This window comes from Gossypium hirsutum, chromosome D09, assembly GCF_007990345.1.
Source record: "Gossypium hirsutum isolate 1008001.06 chromosome D09, Gossypium_hirsutum_v2.1, whole genome shotgun sequence".
In the NCBI taxonomy this organism is placed as follows: domain Eukaryota; kingdom Viridiplantae; phylum Streptophyta; class Magnoliopsida; order Malvales; family Malvaceae; genus Gossypium; species Gossypium hirsutum.
Window position 1 is genome coordinate 11,203,934 of NC_053445.1, and position 27,083 is coordinate 11,231,016.

General features: G+C 31.5%; 2 protein-coding genes and 1 long non-coding RNA gene across 4 annotated transcripts; all 3 read right to left on the minus strand.

Annotated features, from left to right (window-relative positions):
- Window positions 1-1,512: 1,512 nt before the first annotated feature.
- Window positions 1,513-6,664, minus strand: LOC107892200 (uncharacterized). Of its 2 annotated transcripts, none has more exons than XM_016817216.2 (16): window positions 6,508-6,664; window positions 6,349-6,443; window positions 6,152-6,265; window positions 5,796-5,900; window positions 5,575-5,646; window positions 4,964-5,076; window positions 4,468-4,602; window positions 4,125-4,193; window positions 3,666-3,753; window positions 3,510-3,581; window positions 3,295-3,395; window positions 2,898-3,015; window positions 2,613-2,672; window positions 2,389-2,499; window positions 2,140-2,263; window positions 1,513-1,856 (listed from the first exon to the last, which is right to left on the minus strand). In XM_016817216.2, exons 1-15 carry the CDS (start codon window positions 6,602-6,604, stop codon window positions 2,153-2,155), a joined length of 1,461 nt encoding a protein of 486 aa, XP_016672705.2. In that variant the 5' UTR covers window positions 6,605-6,664; the 3' UTR covers window positions 1,513-1,856; window positions 2,140-2,152. The 2 variants fall into 2 exon arrangements, with proteins under 2 accessions (XP_016672705.2, XP_016672704.2); XM_016817215.2 differs by having other exon boundaries at window positions 1,513-1,860.
- A 3,394-nt stretch (window positions 6,665-10,058) lies between these two features.
- LOC121221174 (uncharacterized) lies at window positions 10,059-10,741 on the minus strand. The gene is made up of 2 exons (XR_005918670.1): window positions 10,648-10,741; window positions 10,059-10,404 (listed from the first exon to the last, which is right to left on the minus strand). It is a non-coding gene; the product is annotated as an uncharacterized lncRNA (long non-coding RNA).
- A 5,843-nt stretch (window positions 10,742-16,584) lies between these two features.
- On the minus strand, window positions 16,585-22,047 carry LOC107892198 (glycerophosphodiester phosphodiesterase GDPD2). The gene is given in 5 exon segments (XM_041100170.1): window positions 16,585-17,312; window positions 17,402-18,095; window positions 20,113-20,712; window positions 20,715-21,038; window positions 22,030-22,047. Coding segments are annotated over 3 exon segments (594 nt in total). The 3' UTR covers window positions 16,585-17,312; window positions 17,402-18,095; window positions 20,113-20,460.
- Window positions 22,048-27,083: the final 5,036 nt, after the last annotated feature.

Here is a 27,083-nt window from a genome sequence, read left to right on the forward strand (position 1 = left end):
TAATTTATTTGATTTGAATCGGTCATTTTGGGAACCAATTAGTCAAACCAATTCAAAATTGGTTCAATCAATATTTTAACTCGGTTCAACCAGCTTGTATCAATTCACAGGTCAACCGGTTTTTACCTCTTGTAGGACCGATGCCTCAACATGTTCTCGATCCAACTGGCTAATCTAGTCCAACTTAGATAATATTGAATTTTAGAATTTGTTTATATTTTTAAAATCTTTTTTTTTTTGAATTCTAAAGAGTTTTTTAATTGTTTATTTATTATTATTATTATGTTTTTATTTAAAATTTGAAAAAGAATTAAGTTTTTTTTTTAAAAAAATTTAAGTAGTTTTAAAAAGATAATGACCAAATTGAGATATTTTACATTTGACATCTCTAATTTTAACGGCAAAATTAGATGGGGGATAAAAATTTTTAAATAAAAAAATACATGGAGTCAATGTCTTATAATTAAAGTATAAAGATTAAATTTTAAATTTCAAAGACAGGAACTTTAACATTCTTAAACCATAAATGCAACATTCACTTTCGTTTTATTTATTCAACGTGTTCAAATATAGGTAGGTAGATAGTTAATATTTATTATATATTATAAATATATTTAAGAAAGTAAAAATAATACATATTTTCGATAAGTTGATTAAATTTATTGATTTGATTATATATTTCATTAACCTATAGCCCACCAACCAACTTAATCAAACTTAAAATTGAGTTGTGGTTGCTATATATGTATAAAATCACAATTTGCTCATTATTTTCTTAACCAACAAATAACATTATTTCTTTAACAATTTAAAGTACTAAAAAAATGAGATAAGTAACCTCAAAATATTAAAATGAACAAATGCACGAAAATGAAATTTGTTTTCAACAAGTAGTAGATGAATAATTATATTTGAATATCTGTCTGTCATTATGATTCATTACTCACTGTAAGTAAGAAGGTGGCAATTGCTTGTTAGCATAAACTAAATGCATTCCTTGTTACTGTTCTCAACATCACCCACTGTTGTTTGCCCATTTTAGTTCCTCTGCGTTTCCATAACCCATAAAAGATGAAATCAGTGCTCTGTTTCAACAGAATTATTTGGTTATGTTTCAATAATGCCTCAAGTTTTGAAGAACACTCAACTTGGCCACATCGTCCCACCTTCACTTCCAAGTTGAGCATCCTTTGAAACTTCAGTTGAGAAAGCTCTTTCCGGAAAAAAAAGGAAAAGAAAAAAAGCTTACGAGTGCCACTTGCCACTCAGAGGGCAAATTAAAGAGGCAAGGAAAGTAGAGAGCTCTATTTCGTAATTATGATGGCATGCCATGCCATTGCAGACTGCAATGCAGTCTATTTATTCAATTGAAGAAGTGGAACTATGGTTTGGCTGAATCTTTTCAATGTCCAAAAGGTTTATATAAACTCAGCCTTTAAAGGGCAGTGCCCAATCCATAAGATGAAAGTAGCAAAATGAAGGACAACAAGTTTCATGATTTTGAGTTAGATGGAAAGGAGTAACAGAGTATGTTGTGTGATATAACAAAATCTTTCTCCTGTTTCTAAACAAAATCTCAATGCATAATATAACGAATTAGCAATTTTCACAAAGCTACATGCCACATACACCAAAAATGAAACCCTCAAATTGAGAGATATATATTAAAATGTGTGTTTGTGTGTGTACTTTTTTTCAGCAATCCGTACAAATTGCATAGCTGCTTGTCAGATCACGTCTTCCCACATCCCATTCCCCGTGTCATGTGATATGAAGGATTTTAGGGTTCCAACAACTTCAGTGGCACGTGACACACCTGACTCAGATTCATACATGTATATGCTTCACTCACCACCCTGACTTCAAATTCAATTACTATGTTAGTATAGAAGAAAACATCATAATCCATAACTAAACTTTAAACCATAACAGCACAGCACAGGTGGTAAACTCTAAATTCACACTCACTGTTGTTATTGTACTCAACATTTTCCACCTCCTACTCCTAGATATTTAATACTAAGTCCTTATCATGCCATTTCTCATTTGATCTTGAATTAGTCCTCTGTTAATTGTAAAATAAATTTCATAATATCAAAGCACATGAAATAATGTGTGGATGAAAGTGTCCTAACTTACCAAGGCAGCAGCATTAAGCTGAACTAGAACCCTGTCTTGCCTTAAACACGTGTTCCTCAGTGGTTACACCAATAATCTCATTTGCACGTTTCAGTCCAACACAATAATATCGTCCAATAGAATCCTGAATTCAAAAACATTCACACCAATTTACCCACAAGAAATCTATTCATTAACTTGAACCCAACAAATGATTATATTTAACAAATGTGAATCTAATTAAAGTTTGTAGAGGTGGAATATAAGGACCCGAGAAACAATTTTCAACTTCTCTAGCTTGTCAACTGCATCATCCACATCAAAGTTACAGCTCTCCTCAAACTCCTCTTTTATTAGTTCCTCACACCTTAGATCCAAATCCTATATTGAATTATTAAAAGGTTATGGACTAAAAAAGGGGACCTGAATAAAAAACTTGTCAAATTGAAGAATATCTATAAAACAAGAAATGAAGAAAAACCAATTATGTGTACCTCCATGGTGGCTTTACCTTGCTCCATTAGTATAAAGAACGAGATGATTACCTCTTTCACCTGCAGACAAGGGTGTTGTTCAGAATAAAGGAAGTGGAACAAAAATGAAAATAAACAAAAAGTAAGCTCATTTGAAAGACGCTAAGTTCAACATCATGTCTTATATGTCCTACACAACAGAGAAATAGATACTATATTTTCTTTGCTTTCAGCAGGAAAATGTACTAAAATTTCTGACACAAGACGGATAAAGGGAGAAAGGAACCCAAAAAAAATGCAACTTACTTCCTGTTGAATCACATCATCACACAAGTGAAGTAAAGTACCCCTTCCACTATCGAGTTGTTTGTCATACATGGACTGTGTTATTAAATTCTGATATGTAGCCATGTTTGCTTGAAACCTAAATGGTAATATGAAAATAATATCACCATTAATTGGTCAAACAATTTGAAACACATAAAGCAACCGAGACACTGAGTAATTAAGTATATCAGCCTAGACAACCAACCAGAGGCATGTGGAACAACACATAATTAAGAAGACATCCCTTTACCGACTTATATTTCTGAATGGATCCATCAAGATCAAGTCCCACAATAATGGGGCTTCCACATGCATTAATATAGCAAAGATGATAAGACATATTACATGTATTAACCAAAGATGGAGGAAAACATACGAGAAATATATCTTGGCACAGTAACCAATCACAGCTGACAAAATGGCAAAAATGACCCAGAGATCAGCTTCAGGCATTTGAAGAGAACTAAACAAAGTAACCTGTGAATAAAGACACAGTAATAGTGCATTCAATCAATATGAATACCAGGCGGAGAAGAAACAATTGTGGAAAGATAAGAACAATTGACAGAGAAACATCATTGCTTAACTGACCAGCCCCACAACAGCAGAGGCAAGGAATGTGACCCAATCCATAGGAGTTAATCCAGGACTTTTCTTTTCAGGCTGTTAAAAGGAAACAAAAAGAATATCATACGCATGATCACATGCTGTATAAAAGCTTTGAGCAAAGAGCTAAGAGAGACTTACAAGGACTATCTCCAGATCTGCCATTGGAATATTTTTGAAATGTTTTACATATATCCCTCGATCCATATTTGGTTTGGCACTTGCTGTCCTGGAAGTTCACCTCACTTCTTAGATTTCTATGAATTGCTCTTCACGATATTTATTAAACTAATTTAGAAAGACACTAGATCAAAGGGTAGTTTAGCCTTTTTTCTAAAGAAAATAAAATTTCTGTCATGGTGCCCTTTTCCTTTCTTTTTTCTTTCTAAACAAAGATCATTCTCTCAAGACCAAGAGATTAAGAATCTAAGGTACTTTCAGAATACTCTCCCAGCAATCAATATGTTCAACCTCGAAATAAAATAGACCAACAATCTGGCTGTCTGTTATATCCACATCAATTAAGTAAGAAAGACACCATTGACAATTTCTAATTAATCTCAACTGGAAACTTGCATGCTAAGATGCAACAAGCAGTACCTGTAAACAACAATTATCCTATCAAAAGTAGGCTCTTGGATCGTAGTCTTGCCCACCAAGTTCTTGATGCTGCTTAATACAGAATAAGCAAGTTATTGAGTAACAACACCACCAGAAATTGAAGAGGAAAGAAATACACAAATAATAGTGCTAAAACTTAAAGATCAAGAAGTAGTTGCATGAAATTTGAAAATTTTCTGGACTAATTCAAAAATTTAATGATGATGGCAAGGAAAGCATATTTCAAGTTGCTTAGAAAGCCACCATACGATATATGGTATATATGTTCATGAATAAATACTGTCCTCCAAAATAACAGCATAAGAAGATGGTACTTCACAACCTTAGGTCCATATTCTCAAGACGGATCCGTTCAACATACAAATCCTCACTGTCCGTTTCAGGGTTAATTTCATCATCCTTCTTTGGCTCTTTCTTATTTCGTCCTCTTGATCTTCTGCTCAAAAGCTTTTCCAATCTGCAAGGATCATACATCTGGAACGCATTAAAAGGAAGAGAAAGAAAATGTACAAAATAATCAAGTTTGTAAGGACGAGAAGATAGAATACTAAAAGCATCTCATGTTCAACTCTATATTTTGCGCAGTAAATTAACTATTTAAGACTCTTAATAAGTGAAGACCGCAGGTTGGTCAAACATTAGCTCAACCTGCCAATCATACTAATTCCAAGATATTTCGAGTTGGCAAAAAGTTTGTTAAATTACATTCCGTAGGTTTAATTTCAAATTACATCTGAGCAGCTGCATCTAAAAGTGCTTTAACCAATAATATACCATAACAACTCATAAAAGGTAATGATTTCCCTAAACATACTCACCGGGTTAGTCTTAAGAGAAAGGCCCAAAGACGTGCAATAATCACGTCTACCTTCTCCATGAAAAAGTAATCAGTTGTACGATCAATTCCTATCCCACGTCTGAAGATGATGTACTAAAGACAAAAAGAATTATGCTTAGGTTCAGAGAGAGATCAACTAATACATCTGAATCAAATATGTACAAGTAAACATCTGCAAAGTTTCTTTGATGGTATGGTATTGAAATGGCTCTGAATTTGTAATACATTTTATGAATATATTATATCTTTATAGTAATTGGATGGCATGTACAAAATAATTGTGAAAATCATCTTACACAGGTCTCAAGCATAATATCGTGCCATTAACCAAAGCAAGTCTCTGGACTCTGGTCCATCTAATCATACAAATACATAGCAAACACCACATGAAAAATACTAAGAGAAAAAACAAACTAGTGCAAACTAAAGGCACAATAAAGGAAATAAGTTCAAAATCAAAATCCTTTCGGTTTCATCATTATTGATTTTGTTGCATGTTGAACTCAAGAAAAGAGAACCTTCATCCTACTAGTGGCTATCTGAAACAACATAAACAATGATGCACCTTCCATGCTAAATTGTAACCACAACCTTATCAGCAAAATCTGGGAGGTTTGGTTGGGGGTGCTCTGAAAAATATCTCTTCAAAAGTGTCTTGTCAATCTGCATTCAGTGAAAACAAAAGGTCAAGATAAAAAAAAGAAGAAGAAGAAACAATTAATAACACGGAACAAAAACACACACTATATATTCAAATAAAGACTTAACAAACGGCCATGATAATATACAAAACACACTAAGTTGCAGATGACCTTAGATTCATCAACTGTTATGGGAAGATTAAGAAGATATTGCCCTGCATGTGCAACATCAATCTCCTCATCTGTAGCTATCTTAAAATTACTCTTCTCCATCACCTGTGACACCAAAGGGAATTTCAAATTACAATGTAATGCGAAATTTGTAGTAAAAAAGAGTAGCAGTTGTCGGATTCAAGTTTAGTCATGTTAGGGAAAACATCAGAGACACACTAAACATAAACGAAATTCAAGTCATCAGCTTGTTGTTATACAGACTTAATATATATTTCAGTGACAGCATTGTGTATTCCTGTTCCAATTTGGGGTTTTGGAAGAAACAACAAGAGGAAGAAGGAGAAGAAGAATACCTGAAATAAACATGTCAAGAAATTCTGTTCAAGTACATCTACTTCTTCAGAAGATAAATTTTGCTGCTGCAATTTCCGAGCCCCATTTACAGGGTCAAAGAGGGAGTATAATTGCTGTGAACATGAATTGAAACTAAAATTAGAACAAAAGGAAAGAAACAAGAACGAAAATGGTTGAAGGAATATGTTAGCAATACCATTAAATCTTCAAACTGAAGAAGATACCAAGATCGTATTGTGTACTCAACTCTCTTGCAGAACTTTAGAAACTCAGCCCGATCAGAACTATGTTCTGCAACACATGAAAACAGTAAAGACTCATGTAAAGAGAGGAAGTGGAGAAATGAGAAGCATACCAATAAGGTTGGCCAAAGTCATGATGAGCTTGGGCTTGAGAATGGGAATGACGGCTTCACGCTCTAGTCGAATTACATCCTTGTTTTTGCTGCCCATTGCAGAGAAGTTTGAGTCAGGGATTCAAAGGCCAAACCGAAAGAAAGAATGATGAAAATAGAAAGAAATATGACTTTATGAGATTGAGATGAAGAAGGTTAAAGTATGCTGGAAGTCCCTCTGTTATATCGACAAATGCAATTTAATCCCTGTAGATTAAATTAGGAGGAGCGAAATATCCCCTCTTTAACCTTTGTTGCCTTTCGATCTTGTTAATATCGCGCTTTTTTTTTTCCAATATATAACAAATATATATTGAACAAAGTAAAAAAGTTGAATCATTCAGTATTTAGAGATATCTGACAAGCTTGATTTTTCGAGCGTACAATCCAACTGAATTTTATTGACAAAAAAAAAAAACAGCTGAAATTTAGTTGAATTTTCTTTGACAGAGGGAATTTACTTTTTAGGATAAAAGAGGGACATTGTAAAATATATTTATTATTTAAGGTCAATTATATCATTAATCATGAAATAAATTTTTATTTTGATCACTTAAATAAAAAAACTATAATTTGGTCACAAAATTATTCAAAAGTCTTCACTTAAGTCACTGCATTGTTAAAAATGTTGCATTTATCTGTTCGCAACCAATCAAGCATTTTTCGATCCATTCTTCTAAGGTATGTTTTTATACTTGTTGATGAGTATTAGTCTACCATACCGTTTATCGAATCGTCGCTTGGAGTTTGCTGGTGTAATTTTTTTTAAAAAAAACTTAATTGCCTAATGACTTATATAAAAACTTTTGAATAGCTTAATGACTTAAATGAAAACTTTCAAATATTTAAGTGATCAAATTGTAAATTTTTTAGTTAAATGATCAAAAAGATAACTTATCCATACTTTAGTGATTAGGGTAAACTATTAAAATAGTCACATTTGTTTACCTTAGGTTACATTTTAGTCACTTATGTTTGAAATATTACGTTTTAGTCACTTACGTCATCATGTTGTAACATTCTAGTCACTGAGCCGTTAATTGTCGTTAACGATATAACAATAAGCTAACGTGGCACGTTAAATCATCATTTAAAACAAAAAATTAGGTTAATTTATACAATTGGTCCCCATATTTTTTTTCATTTTGATCCATTTCTTTTTTTTTTCTTTTATGTTCTTTTAACTTTCCTTTTTTTCTTTATTTTACATTCTCTTCTGCTTCTCCCTCTGTTTTCCTCCCTTCTCCATTTCTTTTAACATAGTTTTTCTATGTTTTCTATTTGTTAAAACTAATCCCTATACTTTTATTTTTTTGAACAATTTATTTTTTTTCGAGTGAAGCGAGCTTGTGGACTAGTTTTAACAAATAGAAAACATAGAAAAACTACGTTAAAAGAAATGAAAAGGGAGGAAAACAAAGGGAGAAACAGAAGAGAATGGGAAAAAATGAAAGTTAAAAGAACAAAAAAAAAATTAAATTGCTCAAAATGAAAAATATAGGGATCAACTTTAGAATTTAACCCAAAATTTTGAAATGATGAATTAACGTGCCACATCAGCTTACTGTTATACTGTTAACGGAAATTAACAGCTCAGTGATTAAAATGTTACAACACGAAAATGTAAGTGACTAAAATATAACATTTCAAATATAAGTGACTAAAATGTAACCTGAGACAAACAAAAATGACTATTTTGGTAGTTTACCCTTAGTGATTAATGGTGTAGATTGCCTATTATTTATTTATGTATTCTTTTATTTTATTTATTTTTAGATTTTTAAATATAAAGTAATGAAAATTTTAGTTAAATATTAAAGTATTATAAAATTTATAAAATTAAAGATATTTTATTTCTTTTGAAAAAAAATATTTAAATTAAATTAAAATTAAGTATTTTAAATTTATATTTGATTCAATTATATATTAATCTTGAGATAAGTTTATTAAATTATATTAATGTAAAATCAATTAGTTATTGTTATTTAAAAGGTTTTAATGAATTTTTTTATTAAAATATAAAAGTAAAAAATATAGGAAGAAAGAAAAAAAAAGAATTTATCCCAAAATTATTAGTCTTAGATTAGTGGACCCCAAAAATTTTAAGATTTCATATTTCAGTGTCACTCTATGTAAATCTTATATGAATTTCATACTTATTCTAGTTTATGTGCTAACATACGAGGGCCTGTATATATATTTATTTTAATTTAAGTTTAGATCGTAATTATAATTTAATATAAATTTACATATATTAATTGAAAAAGTATTATTATTTATAATCATTCATATGTACTTTTTGTAATTGCATTTATGACTGTAATTATAAACTTAATATAAACTTATATATTAATTAAAATTATATTGTATTAAACATATGATTATATAAATATCAAAGACTCCTACTATACGTGGGCCGATAACTGGCAAGGCCAAGACGTTGTATTGGAAAGGCTTAATAGAGCCTTTACTAATTCGTTATGTTTTCTATCATGTCAGAATATCTACCTTTGACCTCTTTAACAATAATTTGTATCATGGTTTGATGGTGGTCTTAACGAATGGTAACCAGTCTTTTCAACGAAGGCCTTACTGTTTCGAAGCAATGTGGATTACCCACCTCTAGTGCCATGACATTGTTAGTAACGTTCGGAGCCCTAGCATCAGGCTGCTCTTTGGGTTGTTTGAGAGTATAGTTGTTCAAGGTACAGAGTTGGAAAGGGCAAAAAAAAATATTTTTTTAGCTTTTAATATTGGAAAAAAATTTAAACTAAAATAAATTAATTAAATACTCACTATTTTTAATTTTTCACCATAAATGTTTCATTTACTAGAGACCCAAAAATTTTTCAGCTTTTATTGTATTACATTTTATAATCTTTTTTGAATGGATTCCAATTTATTATTTCGTCTAAAGCCTAAAAAATATCAAGAATGAACTTGCCTAGCATTGCAGGATCGTCGCCTTTCTCTTGATTTGCAAATTGAAAATCACTAGTTCACACTACAGCAAAATAGACTTTTAGCGGTGTTTTTTAGACCTTTAGCGGCGCTTTTAAGCGCCACTAAAAGCGCCGCAAAATGCGCCGCTATTGTCATCGCCGCTAAGTTTAGCAACGTTTATGTGAAGAAACGCCACTAAAGGCCATGACCTTTAGCGGCGCTTCTATCACAAACGCCGCTAAAGAACATGACCTTTAGCGGCGCTTCTATCACAAACGCCGCTAAAGAACATGACCTTTAGCGACGCTTTTATCATAAATGCCACTAAAAAACAAACCTTTAGCGACGCTTCTCGCAAAAACGCCACAAAAAACATAACATTTAAAAAATTTATTTTAATCAATAATATTTATTTTTATGATAAATATTGTATTATGTTTTATTTTTTAAATTTGAACTTTAAATATACTTTTAAGGATAAATAAAAAATATTATTTAAATTAAATTTTCTATGAAAATGATAAAAGAAGGCAAATAAAGGAAACTTAAATAATAAAAATTAATAAAAGTGAGAAAACGTAAATAATTAATAAAAATTAAAAATTGTAAAATCAACACCAATGCAATGCAATGCAAGCCATTGTTGAGTCTAATACAAGTGAAGAAACTAAGATCCTAAGAAGCGAATCCTATTTTACTAACAGCAGTAAATGCAACTGACAAGAAATATCCATACTTTGTCCAGTATTTATATTGAAAAATCAGATCAGAAGAAGCAATCTCTTTGCACACCATTTCAATTCCTAGTAAGGCCTTCGAAAGTAGTTGATGAAAGCCAGCATACACATCCGATCAATCAGCTTTCAGTTTCAGAATTTCCTTGGCAGTCCTTAAACGAAAATAGGGCATGTGTTCCTACATAAGCAAGGAAAAATCCAACTCAGTTCAAAGACAAAAAACCAGATATCGGGTTTCAAACGAATGAATGTGCATGTGAGAGTATCTCCAATATGTACTTCTGCCTTTTGTCATATATTTAGGCAGATGGACAACAGATTTTACATCCCAACAACTACTGCCCTGAGTACTAGAGTTTAATCACAGAAAAATCAAATAAAACATGAACTACAAGGATGAAAAATTGTTCCATGGACTTACCTGCTCAAAACAAAGACTTAAGCCTCTGCTATAGAAGTCGATATATTTTAACATAAACATGCCACAATCAAACCTGTACATAGAGAAAATTGTTTAGGGGAACAATTCAAATTCTAACACAAAAGGCATATGACACCACGAAACTAGCAGTGCAAGTTAATAATTGAATTCACCAAATATTTGGAACCAATAGCAATAAATAGTTAGTATAAAAAGACTCAGATACCTATAAAGCTACCTCACAATCAATTACTACACAATGTAAGTTATTTTGTTTAAGAAATAAGCTTATGAAGAACAAGTACTTCAAGTACTGCTCCCTAAAGTGTATTGCAACAGATACTAGAATACACACCCATTCTCTTGTGCAGCAAGATCTTTTTAGTGATATATAATGAACCAAAATTGATATTGTGTGAAAAAATCAAACATAATGCACATACATACCATCTGATTGCATCTGCAGCCAATCTTGTGTGCATATCAATTCAGTGAGCTTCGACAGTTGGGGGATGTAAGATATAGATGATACTGCCAATGCTAAATTGCATTGCTCCAGTATTTATAGAACTTTGCTTTCCTCTTCCCTGCCAATGAACTAAGAAAAGTATTAGGGCTCTTGCACAATTCAATCAACAGTATGTAAACATGACAGATTTTAGAAAAAAATGTATATTTGCAGTAGGACTTTTTTTAGTAGAGAAAACATTAATGGTTTCAACAAATTGCTTGAAATAGCCAGTAATGGAACTTGCCCATTCCCACTCATCGTCACCTGAAGCAAGGTCGGAAATTCAGATCAAGCTCTTATTAAAAACTTAAGTGAACTATGTAGCAATGTTGTAAACATGTTTGCGCCGTAAAGGTGGAGCACCTACTCACCATGTACTGACCAAACTTCTCTTTGATTGCAGGCAAATTAGCACCACCACCATTACCTAGCTCAATCTACTAGTTAACAATTATATATTTTTTTCTACTAGTTAACAATTATAGATTTATAATTTTTTTCTCATAAAAAATCTTTTACCAAATTTTCTTATATTTTCTCATCAACCAAACACCCAAAATACAGAAATATTATTAACTCATGTTAACAATAAATGCGTTAACGATTAGAAATAGTATTCTTCATTTGGAAGCCAATGAAGCTACAGAAGGATGAATCATTAATTTGTAACGAAAACTGCATGGAACAGTGGCTAGGACAAAAAGGAATACAGATTTGAACTTAAAAACTGCATAAACTATATCGATGTAGGCATAAGTAGAAGGATGTTCTGGTTTTGCTTGTTTAGACTAGTTGAAATTTGAAATTCTTTATCTTTTCCCTCGGTATAAAGATGATATACTTTTACATGTATTTCTTACATGAACGGCACTAATGGTATTTGAAAATTTGAATAGCAGCAACAATTCTTCAACAGTTATAGAAAATGGCATCAGCATATATAAATTGTCTAACTAGGTAATGTCATCATATTAAAAAGAAAAAAAATGACTATCAAATCTGTAGATATCTACCTGCTTGCAAGGTCAATACCAATAAGGTCCTTTACAGTATCTATATTTTCACTATAGAAAGAAAAAAAAAGACAGCGAGAGATTAGAATTTTTTTTCTAAAAAAGATGTTTGCTGCTAAATTAGAAAGATATATGCTAGAGAAGCATTGCAGTGGCAAAAGAACTATGCAAGGTAACACTGCTCCAAATAAGAGATCCCTAATTTTGAAGAAAAAGTTTGATAAACCAAAAGCAACAGCTTCAAACTGTTTCAGTTGTTTCCGTTGTTAAAGGCACCATGGACTTGCTCAAATTTTGCCAGTAAGTATAACTCAGTATATCTAAATGACAAAGAACAAGAAACCTACCTAGAACCAGCTGATCGAAGAGACTGAGAAAGGGTGTATAAAATTTGTGTCCAACACTCTTCAGCATCCTGTAAAAGACCCCAAATTACATATCAGAATATAAACAAATCTAAGACAAAAGAGTATTGGGCTCAGTGGAAACATCAAGCTTTTTAACAGCCACAATTTTTCCATCATTCAAGTTTGCATAATAAACTCTTCCGTAGGAACCCTCCCCAATTAAAGCATTTGATCCGAAATTGTCTGTCTTTTCTTTCAGTTCTTCTAATGATAATGCAGGCACTTCAATAAGTGACGACGATTTTCACTCTTCAGGTTTGATAGGAGAAACCACCTTTGAGTTCTTTTGATGTCCTGAAAGCATAGTAAAGATAACACAACCATGCTAACAAGAAAAAACAAATTAAACCGTAATAAGAAAATATCTTTATGAAGAACCTTTGGCAGAGAAATTCATATTTCAAAATGCCAGATTGGAATATAAGACAATACATGTCAAACATCTTAAAAATAATCTTCATATATTATCAACTAAAAGCCATATATAGAAATTAATATTAAGACTTCCTATGCAAAGTAAAAGAATTAGAAGATGACCAATTGTAACAAATATATAATATGCCTGAGTTGCATTCACTAAAGTAAACTTTATGTTTACTTTTTTTCTTTTTCGTTTAAAAAAAAAAGAGAGTGAAGTCCTATGTTACTCAAACCCGGATGTCATTTTCATTTATCTTATAGGGATATGTATTTGAAGGGTAATATCTCTATACCTATGTCCACAAATGTGTCTAACAAGTTCAGAAATCAGGCATATTCTAACAATGATTTTAGAATATCATAGAACTTCTAGCAACTTGATCCACTCTTATATTTCTGGATTTTGGTTTCTTATAAAAAAATTTTGATAAAACTATTTTTACCCTTATTCTTAAAGGTGAATCCCAAGTTATGCCCACGGACTAAAGACCCGTTAACCTTTATAATGAGACATAAAAAATTCTCTCGAAAGTTTTAGCGAATAAATTATCTCTCAATTCCAAAATTCCTTCGTACATGAGAGACTATTAATGATTCTTGGAGGTGAAGTTCAGAACATTAGGAGAAAGAATAAAAGAAAGAGGTCCTTAGCTGCTTTGGAAATTGATGGGTAAATCTTTTGATGTTGTCAGATGGGTATTTCTCAAGGCGATCCTTGAACTAATGGGTTTTGGCTACAAATGAATTTCCCTTATTCTTCAATGCGTTTCAACAGTTACTTAGGTTAATGGAAGCCTCTGGGGGCACCTTGCCATGATCTCAAATAGGGAGACCATTTATTCTCGTATTTGTTTGTACTATGCCAAAACATTCTTTCCCTGATGCTAATAAAAAATAGAGTCAGGCAATCTCTTAAGAGGAGTCAAAATTTGCAGAGAACACCCTGTAATTAATCACTTTTTATTTATGATGATTGCTACATTTCTTTCATTGTTGATATTGATCAAAACAAACCAAAATTTTATCAAAACAAAATTTAAATTACTTGATACTTATTTAAAGCTAAAATGATACACACCAAGCAATACTACTGATAGTGCTACAATACCAACAATCATGATCTAAAGTCATAGCCAGTACAAACATGTTTTAACATAATAATTTTTCATTTTGTACATGATTGGGAAATACAAACAATTATAATTTTTCATTTTTATCTCAGTTGCAGGCTTAATCATCTCTCCCACTGCATTTGAGATCTCTTCAACAAAATCAACAATCTCTCCATCAATACACAGCCTCCCACACATTGCTACAAAAAATTAATTAATGCACTAATCACACAAAAACAGCTGAAAATTAGAACATGATTTAGCTAGCCCATATTGCAGTGTAGGGAACTTAGGGCTAGTTTTTTATTGCTTTTGAGAAATTTGAGTGTTTGGCATTGTTGTCAAAAAGTACTTTTGAAGAATAAAATGTCCATTTTAGACATGAGATTATAAAGTAACAAATATGTATTTAAATAATGTTTAAATTAGTTAATATTATGATATTTTAGCAAAAATATAAAAAAATAATTTATTATAACTTATTGTTAATATTTTAATATATAATATTAATTTTAAAAATTTCTAAGTAATTAATATTAATTATTTATAAAAATTAATTAGAATATATAAACTATATTTAAATATAAAAATTAAATATTTGTAATTAGATATTGACACGATTATATTATTATAAAAAGTATTATTTATTTTTAATTAATACTTTTAACACATTTTATTATTTTATTTTAAAATGTATTTGAATATATAACTCATATATTTACTAACATAACATAGAAAACATAAACCTAACGAATTAAAATATTACATATATTTGGATAAAAGTTTTAAAAAGGGATAATATTTATATATCAAATATAAATACTAAAAATTTTACAATAGCATTACAATTTAAAGTGAATTCATTAAATTAGAAGCTATATCATCTCTTGTTAATTTCATTTCAAAACCACTTAAATTGTTTGATTCACCGTCATCATTATCATCGTCGTCGTCATCATCACTTTCTCGACCATGCGCATTTTCTGAATCAATAATATTCTCATATGCCCAATTAATATCTTCGTATTCCATAAAATCTGCATCATTTCGACCGACATGATTTCAGATAAAATTGTGTATCGTCATTGTAGCAACAACGATCATCGTTTGCTTCTCAAAACTGTAACTTGGCATATCCCTTAAAATGGCCCATTTTTTTTTCAAAACACCAAAAGTTCGTTCAATCACGCTACGTAATGATGAATGTGAATGATTAAATATCTCTTCTTTACCAGATACCAGTCTACCTCTACGAAAGTTAGGTAAATGATATCGCTGACCTCTATATGGTCCAAGATAACCTTTCATTTGAGGATATCCAGAATCAACAAGATAACATTTTCCTACAAGTCATAATATAACAAACAATTAATGATATTACTTTATTAAAATTATGAATTATAGAACTTATACTTTATTATTTAAAAAATCACATATAAAAAAAATATCTAACCATTTGGTGGGTGCGGAAATTTGTATTTCGGATCTCGAATTGCATCAAGAAATATTCTAGTGTCATGTGCCGATCCTTCCCATCTAGCCATGACAAATGTGAAACACATATTAAAATCACATACTGCCATAACATTTTGAGTCGGGATACCTTTTCTTCCAATATAGGGAATTTGTTCATTTGGTGGAAGAATAGCGGCAATGTGAGTACCATCAATTGCACCAATGCAATCCTAAACAAATAATCATATTACTCTCGTACATATTTTTAATCAACCAAAAATATTAAAATATAATAATATAAAATTAAATTTTAACCTTAAAATGTGGCATATATCTAGAATCATTATGTATTTGTTCGGATATTGAGCTAAAAAAAGGATCTTTGGGTGCAATTAGATCAGTGGTCATCCTTGAAACTTTCTCAAACACAGTTGCAAAGTGTCGACTTATTGTTGATCCAAACCTCTGAAATCTTTCTCGACATTGGGAAACTTTTGCGCCGGTGCCCAAGATGTATAAAAAAATTCCCAACATTTCAGTAGAAGATATGTTTCTTGAAGTTTGCAAGTTGTATCTTGTCTCCAAAACTCTCAACAAACTTGTGAATACCATTTTAGACATCCTAAAATTAATCATACAGCGTGATTCATGACCGTCGAGTATCTCTCGTATCCATGTCTCACCTGACTGTTTTGAATCCATGCATGGTTGCCTCGATATATACTTCTCGTAATATAGTTGTACGGAAGAAGATGCAGCAAAAAATAATCGATTAAAACATTCCATGCGTTGTAAAATCTCTTTCTTTTCCCTTTCATCATCATTTTCATCACCGCTGTAATTCTCAACTATACTCATCACCTGTGAATAAATTTTATATCCAAAATCATATTTAAACAACTATTGATAAAACTAATTTAGTATAAATAAGTAGAACATAAATTCAATATCCAAAGACCAAACATAAACAACTATTAATAAAACTAGATTACACATAAATAAATAGAACATAAATTCAATATCCAAAAACCAAACATAAATAACTATTGATAAAACTAGTTTAGCGTTGTTGTTTAGTCACATAATAGATATCTTTGAACCCTAGAAGATCAGAAAATGTTCAACTATCCTCCATTTCTGACTTAAGCCACAAAGCTCTAATCATGGGGTTAATTGATAAAAACATAATTCACTTGTCCTTATTGAGCAATAATTTAAGTGCGAAAAAGTATAGCGGACTAGCTTCTGGAACTTCCTCCGACATGCTGTCAAGCACTTTGACTGCTTGCGGAATACCATATGGATCCATAACAGGAGTCAAACTAGATGTGGCTTGACTCATATTGTCAGCTGCATTGCATAATTTTTCTATTTGACTGGACAATCTTGCAGCCCCTCCAATTTGCTTTGAGGATTTGTTTCTTCCAATTTTAAAATGTGAACTTGATATCTCAGGGTTTTTTCTTTTTTGACCGTTCCCATCAATTTGAACATCATTTGAAATGTGAACATCATTTGAAATGTGAACATCATTCAAAATATGAACATCATTTCTCATATACTCATCTTTATTCTCTTCAGGTATTTCGTCGGTAACATCCTCAAAAAAATCACTCTGGAGTGTACCAGAAGAAGGTGCCCATGCTTTATCTCCTGTTGCAACTATCCCCATGAACATTTGATCTAACTTCCCTTCAAATTTGGGATCAATGCCCGAAGTTCAAAATTTTTGAGCTTCAGGCACAACCTACATATAAAATGATAGTTTAATAACAGTAATTATCAATAACCTCATAAATAAGAAAAAAACAAAAATATTCAGAATTATTAATGTACCTGTAGCCTACTCTCCCACCAATCATCCGATGCATCAACAGTTCTTTTTATAGGATTCCACCCTAGACCAGTATCTTCGCCTTTAAGTTTCTTCCAAGCTTTCCATTCTTTTTTAGGGCATCCCACCTATTTTTAAGTTGTCTTTGTGAAAAACCCTTTCACGTTTCTTTCTCAAAGTTGGTCATTATTTTCAACCATCCATCTCTTGTAAAATGAGTACTAGGTCTATTGCCTTTCAATATCTCTTTAATACAAATATCACAAAATATTTCTGTCAATCTCTTATCCCACATTGCTTTCACCTTTTCACCACTAACTTCAACCACCGAAGTACTCATCTATTGTGTATACGAAAATATTCGTTGAAGCCAGTAAAGCAATCAAGAAAATCAAATGTCACATAAGTATATTTGTTTACATGTGTATGAAAATACATATTCTAATATTAATTTTACCAAAAAATGGATCCGACCGTAAATATTTTCCTCTAATATTAATTTTACATGTTAAATGTGTATGAAAATATTTTTCTCTAATAGAATTTTGCAAAATGATACATCAATGTTAACTGCATCCAACTATTCAGAATCCAAGGCAAAAGCAATAAAAGAAACGTAATAAGCTCACAAACTTGGGATTTACTTTGTCAAGTCCAAGAACCAAGGAATTCCAGAATAGGTTGATTGAGAATAAGCTGAAATAGTGAAGGGGAAATAAATTAAAAAATAATATATTGTAAATCAATCATATTAAACTTAAATATATTGTAAATCATTTACAAAATATATTGTAAACCATATTAAACTTTTTTAACCTTAGTAATAAGAGAAAACTTTGATAAAACTTTAACTTATTGCATAATAAACCAAGAATTCAAGAATTTTAACAGATGAAATTTTTGAATGTATTTAACAGATGAAATTAACCTTTTTTTAACTATGCAAACAACAATGCCAAATAATGAAGCTTTTCATGCTACAATAATTTACTGTGAGAAAGAGAAGATAAATAAACAAACTTAAAACATGCAGTCATCATGCTACCATATTTGTCATACTACAGTGATCCTTTCTGGCCATCAGGATATCTATAAAATTCTTTGTAGGCACATTATTTCTAAAACTTATTTCTGGTTAGAACAAAACCTAGTACAGCATGCCACAACACCAGTCCTAGGCTAGAACCCACATGGATGCCAAAGTCATTTTAATATAAGATTGATTGAAACAACTTTAACCACCTGAAACTTTAATATATGTTTTCTTAAAGCAAGCTTTTAAATTTCTAGCATTGTTTTCAGTCAAAAGATAACCTCAATTTTCACCTTATAAATAACGAATCATATTTTGAATAAACCACGCATAAATTTTTTTTTCAAAATTTACAGTAATATAAAGCATTCAACAAATAATGAAGCTTTTCATGCTACAATAATTATTCGTAAATTAAAAAAAGAAGGGTCGATCCTATCGAAATTTATGATTATGGGTTAGTATTTTTTTGTATATTATTACAATTAAGTTACACCATCTACGTGCATTTTTATTTTTGGTTTTAGACTTTTTGAGTTAATGGTTTGTAAGTGAGATTTGGGCTTACCATGTAGCATTTGCTTATTCTTCTGTTGTTCACGGTGCTAGGTTGATTTTTAAACTAAGAGTTTTATTTATTAATTTACAAATATAATTATAAATTTAAATAAAATATAAGAAGTATATTCTCAAACCGACCCAAAATCCTATCTAAATCCATATTTTTTAGACTCGAACTTCTGTCCAAATAGCCAAACACATAGGGTCTTGATTATAGTTTTACAGATTATATAGAAGGATTAAAATTACAGAGACACATTATATAGAAGGATTAAAATTACATAAACCAAACCACACCACTTTAACTTTACTGGGAAGATATGAAATGAGAACATTTCATTTCAGCTACTCTACTACTTTGACCTTAGTTTCAGAGTAATACATCTTAAAAGCTTTAGGTAGATAAACAGGCAACAAGAACCCAAACAGATTGAAGCACCAAAACCCCATATTAGCCAAAGCCAGCACTCTTCCTACGTAAACTCTCTTACCAGATCCCGCATACTCGTTATCCACCTTTGTAAACTCACACCTCAACCAGTCTACCAGGCTAAAAATCCTCGTATTGTAAACCATAACATGCACGTCAATTGAATATTGCTAGAGTGCGGTTCAGCAAGAGAAGTCAGTTATTCTTTTTCATCTCTTAACAGCAAAAACAGTATAAAGAAGGAATCCGTCCTAGAACCACTAGTACCGTGAACAAAGTGCTTTGATGCATACCATCTTTTCCTCCATTGATGATTTCTAGCTCGAATAACATCAAGACGAGCAACAACAAATGCTTGAACACAGTTTAAGAATCTTCAAAGGCAAACAGATCCCATTTTTTTTCCTCTCAGAAACCACCAGATTAGACAAATTTTAATAAAGATATTCAACTAAAAGTCGAGTTGTTCTCCTTCTCTTTGGTTATTTATTATTGGGGAAGTTCAACAAACAGAAGGAGAGCAAAATAAGACAATGGGAGAAAGGAAGATTGAAACAAGAAAAGAAGCCATAGTTGAAATCATTTGTCTCAAGAAATACCAGCAAATCAACAGCAAATCAACAGCTTCATAATATTAAACAGAAGAGGAACTAATAAAACAGAAGAAGAAATATAAAAGAAACTCTCACCTGCTGCGGAAGAGGAACAAAGAACAGAAAGTAGAGCTTTGAAAGTCGAAAATGGGGAAAAGAAATCGGGTATAAAGCTCCAATTTCACCAGCAGAGGGGAAAGAACATTTAGGGAACCAGCAGAGGGGAAAAACATTTGGGGGAGAAGACAGGGGTATTAGGTCAATTTTCATCCAAAAGCAGTTACAGCAGAAAAAAAGGAGAATTTTTTAGCTTCTCCATCTAGAGAGAAGCACTTTTTTGATGGAGAAATTTTAAGAGAAAAAGGAGGCTGTTCTTTGCTGCTTTTAAGAGAAAAACACTTTTGGGTGAAAAAGTGATTCTCAAACGGGATAAAGAACGGACCCTTACTTGAGCGTGCCATATGTGAGGAGAGAGAGATTAGAGTCTTTGATCTTAGGCACTGCTCCTGGGTTTTTGAATACTCCTTTGATCTCTGAAACAATCCCTTGAAATCCTCCTTCCAAGCACACAGTTATGGCCTGCTCCAGCGAATTCCTCCTTGTATCGTTATAAATTTCAGTCCCACCGTTTGTTAAGAAGAAAACCTGTTGATTTCCCAAACACAAAACAAAAAACATTAAGTACATCTCATACAATTTACAGTATGTACCTGCAAGAGGAGTTGAAGAACATGGACAAGATGGCGTTGCCGATAAACAACATTGTCCTCAAATTTCAACTCGATGTTGAAACCTAAAGAAAGCTCAACTTTTTGGAAAGCTTCTTCAAGTGTACACAATGAATCATTGGTTTCAACATCCCATTTTACAATTTTCCCATCATCTGTTTTCCTTAATAAGCATTTCCTTTCTTTCTCTTCTTCTCTTTGGCGTCCGTAGCTTAGAAATTCTGCTAAACATACCTCTGAAACTCTTTGTCTATCACATTTCCCTAGAATCACACCCTCTTTATATTTTTTTAACTATCACTGTAAATAAAATATTTAACCCTTGCTAGTTTGTACGGAAATTATTTATATTTCGGTTGAATTATGGCTTCCATCCTTGTAAAATATTTGATTTAAAAAATTAATTTTACACTTAATTTAGTATGATTTCCTCCTCTAATATTATTTATGTTCTAAATCACTAATACCTTGAAATATTTATTAGTTGACTAATTTAAGTTTTAAAAAATCGAAAAGTTAAAAGTTTCTATATGATTTAAAAGGTGAAATTATGGTTATTTACATAATATTCTTCTGATTAATTTTTCAATCTAAAACATTTCATTTATGCTAATGAGGCATTCACTCTGTTAGTAAGGTTGAAGAACTGAAATTAAAGTGTACAAAAAAAAATTGAAAAATCGAAAATCGAAAAAGAATTAAGGTGTTTGGACAATTTATGAAATATAAGTTAAAAAAATTATAATTAATTTTAAGTTTTTATGATGTAAAAAATAAATATTTCATGTTTAAAATAGTAAAAATAACTTAAAAGTTTAAAAATATATTATTAAAAGAATATCATATAAAACATATTAATTGTTTTTTATTTACTAAAAAATTAGAAATATTTATAAAAATACTTTTAAATTTTATCTAATATTATCCAAAATGTATAAAACAAAAACTCATTTTGTAGAATAGATCCAAAAATTAAAAAAAAATTAAAAATTCAATTCAACCTCATGATTTGATTTTTTTTAAAAATTAACTTTAGATGACTAACAAAATTTTTAAAGGTGTTAGGATTAATTTGAACTAAAATGTAACATTAATAATAAAAACATCTAATTATATTAAATAAAGTAAAGTAAAATTCTAAATGTTCAAATTAAATATAATACATGTTGGAATTCATAATTTCAACTATATATTTACATATAAAGAATATAATAAAACTTAACATACATTGTTCAGAGAGTATAAGGTCCTCATGGAAATGGACAGGTCAATCATCCTTTGTCACCTGCAAAAATACCCACATTATGGCTTTTTGTAATTTCCACTGATTGACCCCCTTCTTATTTTCTATCACCATCACTCATAAAATCATTGTTTTTAAAACACCAAAAAAAATCAGTTACTAGTTAACTTAGTTATTACCTCTCGGTCTCTAATTAACCTAACTAATCGACAAAAACTACTTATTCCTCGACCTCACAGTTTAGACCGGGCCAAGCTAAGTGATGCTCGATAGATTATTCTTTTGACATCATCTACCTAAATAACTTCTTAGGGTTGTCAACCCTAAGGTTTAAGCTCTCTTAACCTGAGACAACTGATCTAACAAGAAACCCTAAAGTAGTTGTTAACTAGTCCCACATTCACTCGTTAATCTCCCTCAGATTTTAGTTCTTCATAGATCTAATTACAAAAATCCCTAAATTGAATTTAAAAATCAATGCAATATGAGAATACAAAAGAGAGAAGAAAGAAATTGATTCTAAATATTGTTGAAGTGTAGAAACTTCAAAAAGATCCGTAATAATGTTGAGTGATTCACAATCGTGAAACAATAACACGAACAATTGAAAACAAAATTGAAAATTGAATTCCCAAATTACAAAGCAAAAACCTAATTTATGAACTAAAACTAAAGATGTAATGGAAGAAGTCCCTAATTAAGTTCTGAGCATTCCTATTCATAGGAGTCATGTTAGATGACTAATTTAGACCTAATATAGATGACTAAACATAACTAAATCGAGTTGTGCAGATGAAAACAACCTTGCTATTTTAATTAGCCTCATCGCAGCTGTGTCACGACACACTCAAGCTCGTGCCACGACATCGTCGAAAGTATACTCATTTGTGGTGCGTTCAGGGCTATGTCACGACATCCTTTGGTGCGTGTCGCGACATGGATGATAGTATGCTCCTTAGGCAGTCTAAATGGTGCGTTGCGACATAGAGACAATGTGTTGCAACATAGGGAGCAGTTGATCTGCCACAAATTGTAGTGGTAGATTCTGTATTTTTTGACACTTAACGAGCTTGTTTTCTAGGCAATTTAATATGTTTTATTGCATTTTCACATTTCTTAGTTTAGGATTAAAATATTGTAAAATAAAATTTTTTATGCATTATTTCGAGTTACCTAACCTAATTGGGCTAATACCAGCCTTAAGGTGGTTTTAACGATTTACTTGAGTGTGTAGGAAACCTAATTTTAGGGATAAAAGCATAAGGAATGGAAGCAGAGTCGTAATACAAGCTTTCAGAGTCACAACACAACCAAGCTGATCAAGAAAATCATATTCAAAGTTGTGTTTCATGACATGCAGAAGTCTATGTCGCAATAGAGGTGTGACCTGAGGCCAAAAATAAGCAAGGGTGTTTCCATCCGCACAATACATCTTTTTATGTAATTAAGGCTAGTGTTTACCCTAATTAGGGCTACTAAACTGCCCTATAAATATTTAAGTTATGGAAAGGTTTAAGAGCTTTTTTGTCACATTATTTTTGGGGTTTGTTTTAGTAGATTTAGGTTAGGTTAATTTAGTTTAGTTTAGTTTAGTTTAGGTTTTAATTTATTTTTCTAACATTTTTATTTCTTATTCTTTGGCTTGGATTCAATTTGAATCCAAGTCTTTGCAATTTCAATATTTCATTACTTTTCTTTTTATTATTTTTCTGCAAATGATGATATCTTGAGCACTGTCAAAGGATTTTGCTATTTCAAGCACTTTACAATATCATATAGACAATTTCTATCTTTTCTCTTTTATATAATTTTGTGTTTTTGCATGATTAATCTAATAGTAGGAAAGATGATTCTTAAGATGATGAGTGGCTAAATATTTTAGGAGATTAACGAGCGAAAGTAAGGGTGATTAATAGAAGAGTTAGGGTTTTGCCAATAGGATTAGTTGGTGTAAATACATATGTTCTTAAACCCTAGGCTTGACAACACAAGGGATGTTCATGCAAGGGTTTTTAGACTTAGGTAGTGTTCGCTAAGTAGTAAGGTTATTGCTTCTAAGGGTCCGCATGCATACAGGGGGTCGCAAACATACAAGGGTCATAGAAAATAATACTTTAATCAAACTGGCTCGTTTATGATATTAATACATACTTTGGAAAAATTGAAAGAACACAACATGGTAAGCATGCAAGGAGAAATAAGAGGGGAGTGGGTGAGTTCATTGTGAAATCAATGAATCATCAGGAATATCAGAGTATGCTTTAAAGTACAAAGTTTTAAAAAAAGGAAGACTTAGTCTGAAAAATTGTATTGCATACTAGGTTAGCGGTAAAGGTGCAAGACCTAGTTCACAAAACTTGCTTGCCATCAAACATAAGTTTGTAAAAATAGTTTTAGTTGTACTTATTAAAAATCATGCTTAAAAACTTAGCTTGCTCATGTTTGAAAACGGATCTTATATAGCATGAAACATGCTCACATGTCTTATTGAAATGGTTGAGGAACATAAAATATGTTCTTGTACTTGTCTTAGCTTTCTTATCTTATCTTATCAATTGGATATGTAGATCTCTTTATAACGCCTCAGAATGACTCAAAGAGTCTTTAATATTTCCTACAAGTGTACCATAAGCTAAACAATCTCTTGTACGCCAACATGTCCCATTGAATGGAGCATAGCTTGACATTCTCTTATCTCTCCACATGTCCCAAGGCCTCAACGCCAAAATCACAAAACTTATAGGTGAGCACTCACAATCCTTTGGTATACCAATATATCCAACATATAAGCTTGCAAAAGAGCTCACATAGGAAATTATCATATAGAGCTTGCATAAAGAGCTAGCAAAAACATAGCTTATAAAACTGTACTTTTAAAACATGCTTTAAAACATATGCTCGCATAGGAGCACGCATAAAACATATTTTTAAAACATTACTTAAAACATAAATTGGAATAATATCTTGAAAACAGAGTATCAGAACTTAAAAACAAAGTTTTATAGGAAAAATTTACTCTTAAAACTTAGTTTAAAAATAAGGTTCTTGGAAAACATAACCGTTCGCACACAAGTTACGAACCTTGAGCATTTACACTGAAAAACATAATAGTTAACACACTTATGGTGATTCTTAACCACTCACCAAAGAAGCTGAGAATTTAAACGAGTTTTGCTTTGCCTTTATCCTTGTTGGTAGATGGTCTAGCTGGTTCGCAAAATACATAAACACACATATTACTTAAGCAGACAAAACTTATATATTTCACATATGCAAGCAAACCTGGCTTTCTAGACAATCAACCCTAACAAGATATAGGCTTACCTTGGTTGCTACGAACTTTGTTCAGACTAGAGACTTGACAACAAAATATTGATGAGAGAATTTTCATGGAATAAGGGTTGAATTTATAGGCACTAAGTGACTTAGTGATCTTAGGATACCCTATTAGACTTTAGGAACCCTAGTCGGTTTAGCAGAAGATTACGTGCACGAAAAGTATCCTACGTACACAATATCTTTATTTCCTAATTTGAGTCTAACTTGACTTTGACTGGAAAACACCAATTCACAACTCAACAGGTGAACCCCAACTTGCCAAACAGATTGGCAAACTCCAACTCCCCAATAGACTAGCTAACACACTTTCAATGAATTTGACAAACCCTCTTACCGTATCTTTTGGGGTATACTTGATCTGTCGTAATTCAGTGTAGTATATTACACTAGTTTTCACACTTTAGGAACTTGAACACAAACATTTGGTTAAGTTTTAATTACGTTTTCACAATTTTAGTTAAATTTAATAAAGTGTGTAATTTGAGTCTTTTATTGACTTTAAGGGCCAAATGAGACATAAGGGTGAGCTAATATACTTTGTAAGTGTGCAAGAGACCATTAGAATATGTGATAACTCGATAGTGGTAACTGTGTTGCAACACGGAGCATCGGATGTCACAACATAGGGAGCAGAATAGAAAAAATTCAAGACTGTCTTCGGTGTCGTGACATAGCCTGAGGATCTTGCGACACACCCTTGAAGACACCTTGAAGATGAATCATAGTGCCCTCGATGTCGCGACACAAGAGTTGGTGTGCCGTGACATCACCTTTATACGGGAAATAATTACAATCTAGGGGCATTTTGGTCTGTACAATCAAATATTAAGCACGAGAACGACAGGTGACCAAGGGTTAAGGACAACAACCACTCTAAAGTCTATAAATAGGCTCATTTAACACATGTTACAAACATTTTTCATATTGTATAATTTTCTTCTTAGATTTATTCTTTAGTTTTTCTCTTTTCTTAGGCTTAGGTTTATTTCAATTTTTATTTTTTGTTTTGTGGAAGAAATCGGATTTGTGAAACATAATCAAACTTTGTAAGGGTTCAACATTTAATTCTAATACAAATCAAGCTTGTTCTAAACCTTATATTCTTGAATTATTGTTCATGCCTATTTTATACATCAAGCCTATATTGTTTATGAGATCCATGAGAAAGTAATCCTCTTGTGAGGGATTAGCGAGTCGAGGTGTGATTAATTAACTATTTTGTAAGGTTCTCTTAGTAGATCAATTGATCTGGAAAGGAAAAACCTAAATCCTAGGTCTGACAACCATAGGAAGTCATTATGGTGGGAATTAACCCAAATTTGGTATGGCCTATCCGTGAACACCTTAACCCTGAACTGATCTAGACAATGAGGTTGAGAGATAAGTAGTTCTTACCGACTCGTTATTCTAGTGGATGATCAGAAGATCCTGCTAGGATATCGACTAGTTGATTGAACAAGAAAACCTGAAGTGATAGTTGAGTATGATTACTGAAGTGAGCTAATCACCCATGCTTAGAGCTGATATATTCTATTATTTGATTTCTCATGATTTATTTATTTAGTTTCTTTATTTTATTATTAGTAAAGATCACAAAAACCTTTCTTTTTATTTTATTGCAATATAATTCATTTAAAGTACTAATTAGATCTATTTATGCTTAGGTTAGAGTTAATTTAGTGCTTGCCTCCTTTGGGTACGATCCTCAAAGTGCTCATCTACTCTGTTGTAACTATATCACAACCTGAAATGTATAC

Excerpts from the sequence above, each read along its gene's own strand:
- LOC107892200 (XM_016817216.2), bottom strand. The coding sequence starts at position 6,604 with ATGGGCAGCAAAAACAAGGATGTAATTCGACTAGAGCGTGAAGCCGTC. Across the intron at positions 5,647-5,795 it reads TAACAGTTGATGAATCTAAG|ATTGACAAGACACTTTTGAA; the intron begins GTCATCTGCAAC and ends CACTGAATGCAG. Across the intron at positions 2,264-2,388 it reads AGTTGAAAATTGTTTCTCGG|GATTCTATTGGACGATATTA; the intron begins GTCCTTATATTC and ends TTTTGAATTCAG.